At 36.1% G+C, this 13,899-nt stretch overlaps 1 protein-coding gene across 12 annotated transcripts in view; it reads right to left on the reverse strand.

The window, feature by feature from the left end:
• Positions 1-13,899, reverse strand: part of CLIP4 (CAP-Gly domain containing linker protein family member 4) — a 130,399-nt gene that overhangs the window by 27,255 nt on the left and 89,245 nt on the right. For all 12 annotated transcript variants that reach the window (XR_008522186.1, XM_063713477.1, XM_063713475.1 and 9 more), the window contains 5 exons: positions 13,592-13,681; positions 12,685-12,828; positions 9,560-9,694; positions 6,073-6,196; positions 2,537-2,601 (listed from right to left, as the gene is read on the reverse strand). Coding sequence is in view for 11 of the 12 variants with exons in the window: in XM_063713477.1 (XP_063569547.1) it covers positions 2,537-2,601; positions 6,073-6,196; positions 9,560-9,694; positions 12,685-12,828; positions 13,592-13,681 (558 nt within the window). In the remaining variant the exon portion in view is untranslated. The remainder of the gene's footprint in view (positions 1-2,536; positions 2,602-6,072; positions 6,197-9,559; positions 9,695-12,684; positions 12,829-13,591; positions 13,682-13,899) is intronic.

The raw sequence follows: 13,899 nt of genomic DNA on the forward strand, positions 1-13,899 counted from the left end.
AAGGAAATCCTGTCACTTGCAGCAACGTGGATGGAACTGGAGGTTAAGTGAAATAAGCCAGGCACAGAAAGACAAATATCACACGTTCTCACCCACGTGCAGGAGCTAAAACAGTGGATCTTGTGAAGGTAGAGAATAGAATGATTAGCCTCAAAGGCTGGGAGGGGTGTGTGGGTGGGAAGGGGGATAAAGAGAGGTAGGAGAGGTTGGCTAATGGGCACAAACATGCACTTAAATAGAAGGGATAAGTTCTAGTATTCAACAGCAGAGGGGGAAAATTATAGTTAATAACATTGTATATTTAAGTATATTTAAAAACAGCTAGGAGAGAAGAATTATAACATTCCCAACACAAAGAAAAGATCGATGTTTGAGGTGATAGATATCCCAATTACCCTGACTTAATGATTACACATTGTATACGTGCATCAAATTATCACATGTACCCCAAAAATATGTACAACTATGTCAATAAAAAATACAAAAAAGAGATGGCAAATGAACATATGAAAAGATAGTCAGCATCTGTTACAGGCTGAATTTTGCCCCCCCAAAACTCACATGCTGAAGTCCTAACCTCTGGCATTTCAGAATGTGACTATATTTGGAGATAATTACATTAAAATGAGGTCATACGTAATTGGAAGTAATTAAGTTAAATGAGGTCATATGGATGGGCTCTAATCCAACATGACTAGTGTCTTTATGAGGAGAGTGGGACAGACACACACACACACACACACACAAACAGTGAAAAAGACCACATGAAGACACCAGAGATAGAAGGCCATCTACAAGCCATAGACAAAGGCCTTAGAATAAACCAAACCTGCCAACACCTTGATCTCAGACTTCTAGAGCCTCCAAAATTGTGAGAAAATAAATTTCTGTGTTTCAACCACCCAGTCTGTAGTACTTTGTCACAGCATCCCTAGCAACTAATACATCATCAAACATCTTTAGAAAATTCCAAATTTAAACACTAGGGAATTTCAAATTAAAACAACATACCTATTAGGGTGGGCCATAAAATTAATCTCAACAATTATTTAAGGATTGGTATCATACAAATCATTCTTTCATAGATGGTTATCCATGCAAAAAAAAAAAAAAGAAATTAGATCCTTACCATACACAAAATCAATTCTGAGTAAACTGACAAATGGGAAACACAAAAATATAAATCTTTTAGAAAACAATATAAGAAAACATCTTCATAATTTCAATTTTAAGAAAAGATTTCTTAAAACAAAAAGTGCAGGCCAGGTACGGTGGCTCACGCCTGTAATCCCAGCACTTTGGGAGGCCGAGGTGGGCGGATCACGAGGTCAGGACATCGAGACCATCCTGGCTAACACGGTGAAACCCCGTCTCTACTAAAAATACAAAAAATTAGCTGGACACGGTGGCAGGCGCCTGTAGTCCAAGCTACTCGGGAGGCTGAGGCAGGAGAATGGTGTGAACCTGGGAGGCGGAGCTTGCGGTGAGCCGAGATCACGCCACTGCACTCCAGCCTGGGCGACAGAGCGAGACTCCATCTCAAAAAAAAAAAAAAAAAAAAAAAAAAGGCAAACCATAACCATAACCTGTTTTGCTATTTTGACTACAAAAAATTAAGGAGTTCTGCTAATCTAAAGATACCAAAAATAATAAATAAAAAGATTAAAAAACAAGTAACGACCTGGGCAAGATATTTGCCACACATGAAATTGACAAAATGTTTGTCCCTAAAATACACAAAGAAGCCTACAAATTAATAAGATAAAGACAAACTACCCCCTGAAAATGGGCAAGAAACTTGAACAGGTACTTCATATAGAGGAAATGCATATGGCCCATAAGCATGAAAACAGGCTCATCCTCATTTGTAATCTAGAAAATGCAAATTAAAACCATAATGAAATACCATTTAAGCCCTTCAGATAGGCAAAGACTTCTAAATCAAACAAGGTAAGTACTAATGAGCTGAGGAGAAGAAGAGGCTCTGGTCCATCACAGATAGAGTATGCAATACAGACAGGCATTACCTAGGAAGGTGGAGGACACAGGTATCCCACACCTGGCAATCCTAGAGAAACTTCCTCAAGTGTGCACAAGAACATAGTTTGTAACAGAAAAGAAACAGGATATAACCCAAATAACCATCAATTATGGAATGAATATTTTAACGGAATGCTAAATAACAAAATAGCAAACAATCAAAACTGAACACATATTATTTATTGATATATCTATATATGGGTGATAAAGAGAATCAAGGGAATAATTAATGTACCATTCAAGACTCCTTCACCTGAGGATGGGGTATATGAAGAGCAAGGCAGATGAGATGGGATGGGGTACTCAGGGGTTTCTACAGGTCAGGTCATCATCTTCTTCAGCCAGGGGACAGGTAACAGATGTTTGCTCTATTATTACACAAACTATACAAATGCAGTTTATAGACCCTTTTGTATACGATACCTCAGAATAAAAATTTTTCAATACATGAAAGCAAAGAAATAGTGATTAGGAACACAAAACTGTGTAGTCTTACCAGGATAAGAATGGTTCTGTTTATTTGAAGAAATTTCTGAAAGGGTATCCAGGGAATCTGTTACTCTATGAATAAAACAAAGGACATCTCGTTAGAAGTAGCTGGTCTTCAGGTTTAAGACTGGTTATCAACTAAGTTTTTCACACCAATTGTAGTCATTCATTAGACAAATATTTATTGACGGTCCATTTTAAGCCAGGAATGAGTTTCCATCTGGCATGGAAGAAAAACAATAATTAAATAGAAGAGGTTCTCACTATCTAAAGATAATTAGTGTAGAAAAAAATTCAAGTGAATTCACCAAAAATATGGACCTGAATTTATTTCTCTGTAACCTCATCTTTAAAGGTGAAACTAAAAAATATGAAAATAAGTTTATTTTATATTAAACTTAACAAATGTTAGATTAATATTGTGAAAAAGGCACTAATTCTTAAGTTGAAAGATATTGGCTGAGTTGTGTGCGTGATTTTTCTGGTAAAACTATACGGCTAATACAATTCAACATCTTTTACTTTATATTTGACTCTAAGCCACAATCATAAAGGTCACTTTCCCAACGGATTTTCCTTCATTTTTTGATATTCAAATCATTCTTTATTTTTAAAAAGTCAATCCTGACAGGCTCATTTTCTTTCAACTGTTTAGTGACCTAAATCTGGAAAGCCTTCATTTGTCAATCACTTCCTCCAGCATATCTTATTACCATCAAGAAATCCTTCAACTCTTGCAATATTTGCAATTTCACATTACAATTCATAGGCATCATTTTTACATGATATACAACATACTGCAATGAGAGACTGATGGACACAAAGAATATGATTTTATGAAGAGAACGGATATTTGAATGAAGCAGTAACAGACAGTTGAGAGGGAGTGAATTCTAGAAGTAATCAGTTCATTAGTAGTAAGTGCCTAATAACAGTAAGAACTAAGAAAGTGAATACTATGCTAATGAAGATCACTTCAGCAATGTGTGTGTGTGTGTGTGTGTATGTGTGATTAACCTAGTCAATGAGTTGTCTTAGAGTTTCTTTAAAGAAGTTTTGACTGATTCATATATTAGCAAAAGAAAAGGTATTAACTAAGTGAAAGTTAGGCAATAGTAGGTGGGTGTAGAAAGCCATCCAAGCAGAAAAAATAACATGTGCAAAGATTCTGGGATAGGAAGCACATTTTACAAACAGAAAGGGGTGGCGGGAAAGGCCAGCTATAGTCCTGAGAAGGAAGAAGATGCAAGGTGTGATTGTGACTGGCCACTACCTTATTAAGACTGTCCTCAAGCAGTCCCTAGTTTAAAATTCCTCCATCTTGAAGATCAGTGGTATCTTTCAAGAGTTCCAAAGCTGGTTCAGATTAGAAACGACTCAAAATCAGGGACCATGTCTGTTTTATTTGCTTATAGAATGCCTAGCACAGCATAAGTGCTAAAAGACACTTAATAGTATTTGATGATGATGAATGAGACAATCAGAAGATGACAGGAAGACAGCTGGATTGAGATAGCAGTTCATTTAGAGACAGCCCTATTTTTTTTAAGAGGGGGCTGCTTTTTAAATGCACCACCTTAAAGAAAACCAAATAGAAGGCAATCAAAAAAAAGTAAAAAACGTGTGCTCCAGAAACAAAGAAAGAAAGATGAAACCATGAGAAAGTGGCTTTACAACACAGAGGAGGAGGAAAAAGCTGTTACAGCATAAAACCACTGAACTAGGAATCAGATTGGATCAATATTTACTGTGCCTAAAATATGCCAAACTATGTACACTGAGTAATCAAACATGAAAAGCAGAATCCCAGTCCTCATGACTAGGAAACAAACAAAACTTATAAGAGACTGCTGCAATGTCTTGATGAAGATATGCCCAAAGTAACATGAGAACACAGAAGACTGACTGGTAACTCAGCATGCATTTTACTCCCAAACCAATTATTTACAAGATATATGTCCTGAAGAAGGTCCCTGAAGCTCTTCTAACCATTATAGGATTACAGTTAAGGGCACGCATGCTGATACTAGACTACCTGAGTTCAAATCCTCAGCTGAGAGCACAGCACATGTCACCCCTTATGACTTACTTTCCTCATCTATGGAACATGGTGCCTGTACCACAGGGTTACTGAAGAGCAGTAAACAGATTAATACATGAAGAGCCCTGCAAACAGACCCCAGCATGTATAAGCACTATTCGTAGTTACTACTTTTCTTCATTTATAAAATAAATACAAAAAAAAAAGAACAAACCATCTAAAAGCAAGGGCTTACAAAAAAAACAATTACAAAATAACACACCTGGGCTGAGTCCAGCTCCTTGGCTAATTAGCTGTATGACTTTAGCTAAATCACTTATCTCTTTGAAACCTGTTTCTTCATCTGCAAAATGGGAATGATCCTAATAACTTATAGTTCACAGAGTCTGGGGGAATTAATGAGGTATGCATCTAAAGTACACTGTACAGAGCCTACCCACTTACTAAATGCTCAACAAATGTTTGTAATAGTTATTATTTTCCAGCTTACCTGATCAATATTTATTAGGATCAAATGAAACAACACTTAAGTGAAGATACTTTATAAACTACAAAGTATTGTATGTTAAATTCTGTATCACCATAAATATGAAGAAAATTATGTCAAATATATCACAGAAGGAAATTAATACTAAACAAATATGTAATGATTCACTAAGAAAAAGAAACTGAGGGAGAAATGGATGTAAAAACTTCAATTTGCCAAGAGATAGTCACAACATTCTAGTTGTAAGGGAAAACTAGACAAGATTCCCAGATTGCGATCGTAGTTCTAGTCTCATGAATGTGATTATGCCATGTATGTTATCTCTCATTTAAAGATTAGTATCCCATTTCCCATCCACTAAAAGGCACACCGAGCAACTTCTTCCAGCGCATAAGAAAAGCCATTTCACATAATGATACCTGGAATTTTATGAGGACTTTGTTTCTGCTCAACTTATTTTTTAAAACCAGATGAGGTGGTATGAAAGATACTATCTTAAGAAGAAACACCAAGGAGATATATTATATAAAAATCCTTGAAGCTTCACTTCCCCCAAAGATCTACTGCCTATTTTTGAAAACTAAAGAAATCAGAGGAAAAAGCCATTTTGGTTCCATTAGGTTTGTAGGAGAATGAATGGGGTGCCTGCTGGCAGGAAATTTAATGTAGTTAGGATGTGACTGAAGCAATCAGAGAGCATTTTTACTTTTGTTTGCATGACAGATTAAGCTTGCTGCTCTCACTGTTCTTAGCTGCAAATGCCACTTCTAATAGCCTACACATACTCATAGGGTTTGCAAATGAGGAATAAAGGAGGTTTTTAAAATTGCAAATCCTCAGCAAAGCAAATTTAGATTTCCATGAGCCTTCTCTCTGAAGAAGGTGGTTGGTTAACCCCTTGAAAGAAGACATGGGCTACAATCAGAGCATATCTTTAATATAAAATTAGTGTCTCTATTAACCACTGCAAATTACAAAAAGCTTCTGTAAATAAACATAAATTTCATTCTCTCACCTTTGCACCCTGGATGGGGGAGCAAATATTCCATATCTTGGAGAACAACTAAAATACTGCACACCTCCAACTGAACCATCATTCTTCCCATGGGGTTTTTCAAGCTCTATACCATACCAATATCCTAGAACATGAATATTGCATTTTAAAAGCATCTGTACTTTATCCAAAACTGTTATGCTACTATACAAAACCAAAGTCTAGGTGTTTTAACATTTCCATAAATGACCAAAATGAGGGAAGATCATGATACTCATTAAGATTTCAAATGATAAAATTGTAAACTTTGAAAATTCAGTAAGTGTACAGGAAAAACACTTTACAAGTATAATTGCAGAGTAGTACATTAAAGGAGGAAAATAAAATGCACAAACACAAATTTGGCAAGAATTGGCAATTGTACAAACAGTATATGACCAAAATATATCTAAAAGCTGCAATGAAAAACTGTTCTTGACTCGGTAATATAGTGTGTTTCAGTGAAAGAAGTGAAACATAATATTGAGATTTAAAAATCATAAAATGAACATGCAATCTTTTCATCTTACTCACCTAACATTAGAACACCACAAACAGTGCTCAAATAATTAAAGAAGGACAAAAATATTATAGAAAATACCACTAGACATCATGGTGAGTGCTTTTTCTTTTTTCCACCCAAGGTAAAAAGAAAAATCTTTTTTTACCTAAATGAAAAGGTTTAGGTTAGCTAATAGAATTATTTTAAAGACTTTTTGTATTTAAAAGGACCTACTCTGAAGGAAATAACAGGATTTCCTTTTCTAGAGAGCCTAAAATTAAAGTAGCAAGGTTGCTTTAAATTTGGTTTTACCCAATATAAGGTAAATGGACACATAATCCTAAAATAAGGATTTTCTAATTGAGGGTGCCTCAAGACCAATTAGAAGTATCTAATAGTCCATTTATTTGTGATTTAAAAGGAATGTACAGTAGTAATTGTATTTGGTCTCTTATAATCAGTATCAAGTAACATAGATAGGACACAGATATCAAGAAACTTATTACAAATTACAAAAATAATGTTTCTTCCAGATTACTAGTTCAAAGAGTTAATTATATGCCTTCTAAAAAACCAACTCACAAGTTCTTAATTTTTTTCCTCTATGTATAAAAAGATGATACCTGAGTCCATTTCCTACTATGTAATACAAGTAATGTCTACGAAACTATTGTTAAGCTGCACTAGCTCTGAAAATAGGTCATCACATTTCCAAATGTCCTAAACCAGGTTAGTCTGGTTGCCACTGTTATTTCTCAGTGCTACAGTTACAATTTTCCAAGTTTTACTTGCTTCTGCCTTTTATGCTTTCCTATATAATTTTTGCATTTTCCCCTTTTAATTTACCATATAATTGCTAATGTTAACCATATAACTTTTGGAAACATATAGCATACAGCAGAAATACATATGACAAGTGTTAACAATAAAGACTACACATTGGCAGTGGTGTGGTATGGATATCTTCCCATTTAAATGTTAATTTTCTTTCCAAGGTGGCACTGATAAAAAATGCTGATGAGACTAAATATGACCTCTCTCAAATCTAGATCTTATAACCTCCAAATACTTAAGATATTACCACTGTTTTGTAGCAGTGATTAATTTTTGATGCTACTACTTCCTTACAGGACAGAATGTTTTTAACCAAAAAGTTTCCACTTTTTATTATATTTGCTTACTACTTCCCAAATTTCTAAATGCTTTACATTAGGAATTTAAAAACTGAAATCAACCTAAAGTGAAGAATTATATCCAAAGAATCAAACCATTCTACCTTGGTTTAATATCATCAGAGAAAGGGAACTCAAAAGACATATGGTAAGTGTAAAAAAATAACCTACCTATGGGATTCTTGAGTTTTTATTTGAATCCTATATTAAGTATCTCCTAACTAATCTCAATTACTACCTGGAGACCTAAGAAAGTCATGAATTATAAAACACCTAACTCAAATCAAGCAGTTGGCTTGCAATTATAAGTGGTATTAGTGAAACAAGACTGTGTTGGGAGACAGTGGCCTACGGTCCTGTCATGTTTCCGCATGTCTTATGGGTAGAGGCAGTGACTACTCTTGTTCTAGACTACCTTTTCATTAACATCTGTATAGGGGACAGCCTTGGAGGACAGAGCTAGCATCTCCCACCAGAGCAAATGGCAGGGATGTGTACAATAAGTTCAAAGATTCAGATTCCCTAAGCTCTAGGGTCCTCTCCTGGAACAAAAAACACTGGCTGTGCAGGTGACACCCGGCTCGCTCGCTCTCACCCTGTGGGAATTGGCACTAAGGGAATAATAGTTCAAGAAAATGCTGATACTCTGGCTACTGCTATGACTGTGAGTACTAGAGTGCTTTGTCTCAAACTTGTGATGACTCTAGTACTCACAATATCTTCCACCAACATCTATGAAACTGTGGCAGGCGAATTTGTTAGCTTGCAAATAGGGTAAAATCTCAGATCCCTCATAGATCTTGGCTAAATGCTACAAACTTTTTTTTTTTATATCAATGTTCTAGATAACCTTTTCCTAAAATGCTGCAATGCCACCATGTGTTAAAATAGCATATTGCTATTTAAAACATACAAACTTGGTTTCGTTCAACCGACTTCTGTTTAAAATTATAATCACTGACAATACAAAAGAAAGCAATCTGGCTGGGCACGGTGGCTCACACCTGTAATCCCAGCACTTTGGGAAGCCGAGGCGGACAGATCACCTGAGTTTGGGAGTTCGAGACCAGCCGGGCCAACATGGAGAAATACCGTCTCTACTAAAAATACAAAATTAGCTGGGCGTGGTGGCGCATGCCTGTAATGCCACCTACTCGGGAGGCTGAGGCAGGAGAATCGCTTGAACCCAAGAGGCAGAGATTGCGGTGAGCTGTGATCATGCCACTGCACTCCAGCCTGGGCAACAAGAGCGAAGCTCCATCTCAAAAAAAAAAAAAAAAAAAAGAAAGTAATCTTTACTTTTGGAAACAATGTTAAGTATAGATTGGAATGAATATATAAATACACAAACATATATTTTTAAGGGCCCCAAAAACATGTATTTTGAGCCCTTTTGTGTGCTTTTCTCTGCAAGCCACTCTTTTAAAAAGGTATACAGTTAACTCATTATTTACTACTTATTTTAAAGATTATCCGTAGCAAAAATCTAATCCTAAAATGTTTGCCCTTCACTTAGCACATCCAGCAATCAGTAGGAGCAAAATTGGAGAATGACAACTAATTTTTAACACTGACCATTTAAAACACAAATGGCAAGAAAAAAATGTATGGGTAACCATCCACCTGAGTAAACAGTCTGAGTTTTCATCATCGTTTCACATTTTCTGTACTATAGCTGCCATCCACAAAAACTGTTCATCAAGATTTCTCTACAATTAAATTCTATTTACATGTAAAATTTTAAACCTTTTGTATTCTAAAGAATTCAAGTTAAGAAAATATGCAGATAAGTTACCTGGAGCGAAGTTTGTTGTCCCAAAGAACCTAATGATGCCCAGTCTCTGTCCTACCACTAGCACTCTCTCTCCGAGGCGGAGTTCCCCCTCGCAACGGCTATTATTTGCTGTAGATGTTGCTGAGGAATTCAAACCTGTTGAAGTAGGGGAGGGATACGGGGGCAGGGTAGGAAAAGGGAGAAAAAACAGAGAAAAAAACTCAAAAAGCACATTAGCCAAAAAATCACACTAGGTATTCTAACTAGTCTAGTTAGTTGGTGATTTTGATATCTGATGCCTTTCATCACGTAAGTCATCTACAGTTGTGTTTCTCACATGTGAAGTCAATTTACTCAAAGGAAATGTGAAGAGTTTCCTGGGAAAATTATTGCTATGGGAAATTCACAAAACCTGATCCCTGGTAAAGTACCAACTCTTCCAAGATTGCCTGCAGCATCTCTGCTAGAACAGTGGTCACAGCAAACTGTTTCTGCAAAGAGCTGGACATTAAATATGTTAGGATTTGCTAGCCATACCACCTCTGCCACAACTACTGAACTCTGCCGTTGCAGCATGAAAGTAGATATAGACAATATATTTTTTAAATGTGCATGGCTGCATTCCAAAGAACTTTATTTACAAAAACAAGTGGCAGGTCAGATTTGGCCCATGGGCCATAGTTTGCCAATTTCTATTCTACTAAAATACTAGAATTATAGTATTAATAGTTCACTTAGACTCAGTGTAAATTATATAAAAAGTCATGTGATTTGACTTTTTTTTTTTTTTTTTTTTTTTTTTTAAAGAAACAGGGTCTCACTGTGTTGACCAAGCTGGTCTCAAACTCCTGGGCTCGAGCAATCCTCCCACCTCAGCTTCCCAAAGTGCTGGGATAACAGGCATGAGCCACTGTGACCAGCCAAAAGTAGTGTGATTTGAAGGTTAAATTGCTATACGGTTCTAAGTATCCTAAAGTGATTTTGTTATTAAGAACAAAACCACTGCCCTCTCAACTTGATTCAAAACTAAACCTTGAAATGCCCACTATTAAACATGAAAGTCCTAGAGAAATATGATCTAGAAAGCTGTTCAAATATAACAGCTGAAATAGAAGAGGTGGGCACTTGAGCCTTGTCCCATCAGTACATAAACAAAGATTTGAAGAGCTGCCATCTGAGAGGGAGTAGAGAACTCTGGAGGAGGGCATGGGATGGAAGGTAAGTCATACTGTGAAAAAAGAAGAAATCAAAAACACAGCAACTAAACAAGGAAAATAAACCCATGAAGAAGGTCTGGATTACACCAGTAAGTCCAAGGCCCTCATCATAACCAACATTCTATAGCACTTCATAGTTTACAAAGTGCTTTTCCTAAAAATTATACTGAAAAATAAGATACAAACTCAGGAATTAACTAAGACACACTGTTAACAGCCAGTAAGTGGTACACCTAGATTAAAACCAAGACTCTATGATCAGAAATCCTCAGGCCCGTCCCCTTGTTGCCTGTAGACAATGAACCAAAGATGGCAAGTTCAACAGTGGGACACAGGCTGGGCATGATGGCTCATGCCTGTAAATCCCAGCACTTTGGGAGGCCAAGGTGGGAGGATCACTTGGGTCCAGGAGTTGAAGGCTGCAGTCGCTATGACTGCAACACTGCACTCCAGCCTGGGCGACACAGCAAGACCTTGTCTTTAATAAAAAAAAATATATAAAAAAAAAGTAAATAACAATGGGATATGATGAGGCCGAGGTCCCTACCTTTCCCATTCCCTGAATCCTTTATTTCCACTCTTCTTTCTCTAATTTTTTAACCTAACTTTCCATTATTGTTCGTTCTCTGCAGTCTACATCTCCCTCAAATGCAAATCTATAGAAAAAGTGGAATAGCTACTCACTAGAGAAACATGTTTTAAGTGAATGTCTCTGGGGTTCCCAACGCAGACTTTCCCATATCTCCCATTCTCTGCCCATCTCCCTCTTCGAAAGGTCCTCTTTCTCACTCTGATAACTCTCTTCATCTTCACTGTTGTTTAAGTCAACATAACCCTCAAATTTATTTTTTTAAAAGGTAAATATATAGGCACGCTAGACTACTTTGTTTAAAAGGTTAAAAAAGTAATTCCATACCCACATGTATATTTTAAAATCAAGTAAATGTCAAAAGTGCAAATACCAAATGAAGGGGGCCTTAAAATGTGAATGAAATTCAGACAAACAGGATGGCTGTGTCAGCACTGTACCTTCTCACCTCTGCTCCTCACAACATAAAGAAAAACTGGTTGGGGTATGGAGAAAGGAAGCCACTCAGAGAATATACTCCAGGCAAACAATTTCAGGGAAAACTTTCAGGTTCTCTACTTTTAGGGTCCCAATTTTTAGGCTTACTATGTCAATGTTATTGTTGAGAGTTTTGGAGGTTTTTTCCCATCAAGTATTTTTTTAAAAATCTGTCATGAACATTTTCCATAATGAAATGTTGGTTCAGTACAAGTACTATTAATAGAAGTACTAAAAAAAGGATCTGGTAATAAAGAGGTTCATGAAGAACAATTTTTGCCAAGATGGCTTTTACCTTTCTGGACAAGTTCACTATATAGGCAAAATATAAGTGAACTGCAACAGACAAAATCTATGTCATTTCAAAATGAAGTCTGATAAAGTGTTTTACGTATCTTTACAAATAACTGAAGAAATGTGGACTGAGTGAGATTATGCAGGTTCACGGCTGGTTAAAAAGCCCTATCAAAACTGGCTGGTATTGCCATGCTGGGAGAGGACCCTCTGACCTTCTCCTAGGTTTTAAGCAAACATAGTTTTAAAACAATCACTTGAATAAAAACAGAGAAAGCATGTTTTTTAAATATGAAGATGACACAAAGCCCTGTGAAGAAGCTAAATTCAGATGAGGTGAAACCACTAAGAATGAATTACATGAAAATAAATGCAAAGTCCGATATCTGACACAACAAAACGAAGAGACCTTAAGGCTTAAGGCTCAGGGGGAGGCGGGGAAGAGTAAAAGTAGTTCAATCTGATTGAAGTAAAGGGTTCCTTCTACACATTTAAAAAGAGCAAATCTACTTACAAACAAACCAAGATAAAAAACACCAAGAAAGCCTGCTTGAAAAAGCCATAGATACCAGCACTGGCTCTGGATGAAAGGGAAGGGCTTTTGCTCATTGTCTTCTTGTTACTGCTGATTGCATTCTGTTTCTTGGGGTAGCTCTGTCTGTGTTCCAAAGAAGATGTAGAGGAGCAGCTGCTGACAGATCCAAGCAGGGCAACTGTAACAGATAAAGAACGTGTCAAACTGGAAAATAAGATGTGGACCAAGAAGCAGCTCGTCGAGGCAAATCTTTCTGAAACTCTTCATTTAACTTCCTCAATTATGGATTATCTAGTGTCAAATTAAATGCCTGATTTCATCCAAATAGCAACTGTAGTTTATATATAAAAGATTTTATAACACAAGCAATAATATTTTAAGGATTCCCACAGTAAGATCACAATCTTACATAAGAGGTGTCACCACATCAATTGATGTAAACTGATTACCTAATCTAATGACCATCACTCACCTCTCACCTTAGATGACACAGTAGAGTCCCATCTTATTTATACAAAAATTAAACATGATATTAATATGTTTTAAGGCAACAAAAGTTTAATATTAAGACGTTTTGAGTTAAACCAGAAGGCAAGCAGGAATACTTACGCTCAATTCATCTAATGATTTGATAGCTAAAGGCAAATGAAACATTTGTGTAGAGCCATCTATATTAAGGAATTTCCTTTTATTTTCTTAAATCTAGTCCAGTAGTTATCTAATTTAAGTAAAAGAATCATAATGCTGTATTTTACACACAAAAAATATAATGTATATAGCTTGGTATGAGCTGCTTCAGTGATTTCTAAGTCTAATTTTTACTATAATTTTTCCCTTACCAACTTTAAAACTTAACCTCCATATAAACTATTTTCCTACTATTATTTTAAAGTTCCATCAAAAGTTAAATCTTGAGAAACAGAGGTTACAAGGTATATTACCATCTTTCTCTGTCACAGTTTTCAGTTCTTCACCAGGAGGCAATGAAAGTGTTGACTCAGAAGCACTATCTTTTTTTGATGTCATTAATCCTTGGACACAAAAATACAAAACTTTCAGCAAGAATTTTAACATTAAACATAAAATGTATTTTTTAAAGTACATGCATCCCTCATTATCGAAATCTTACTTCTGAAAACATATTGGATAACAACTGCACAGACATATGAGGACGTGTTTTGGTATAAGCACTAGCATACGAGAAGGAGACAATAACAGTGGCTACGAAGATAAATTAATGTCTCATCAA

This window comes from Pongo abelii, chromosome 12 (assembly GCF_028885655.2).
Source record: "Pongo abelii isolate AG06213 chromosome 12, NHGRI_mPonAbe1-v2.0_pri, whole genome shotgun sequence".
Classification (NCBI taxonomy): Eukaryota; Metazoa; Chordata; class Mammalia; order Primates; family Hominidae; genus Pongo; species Pongo abelii.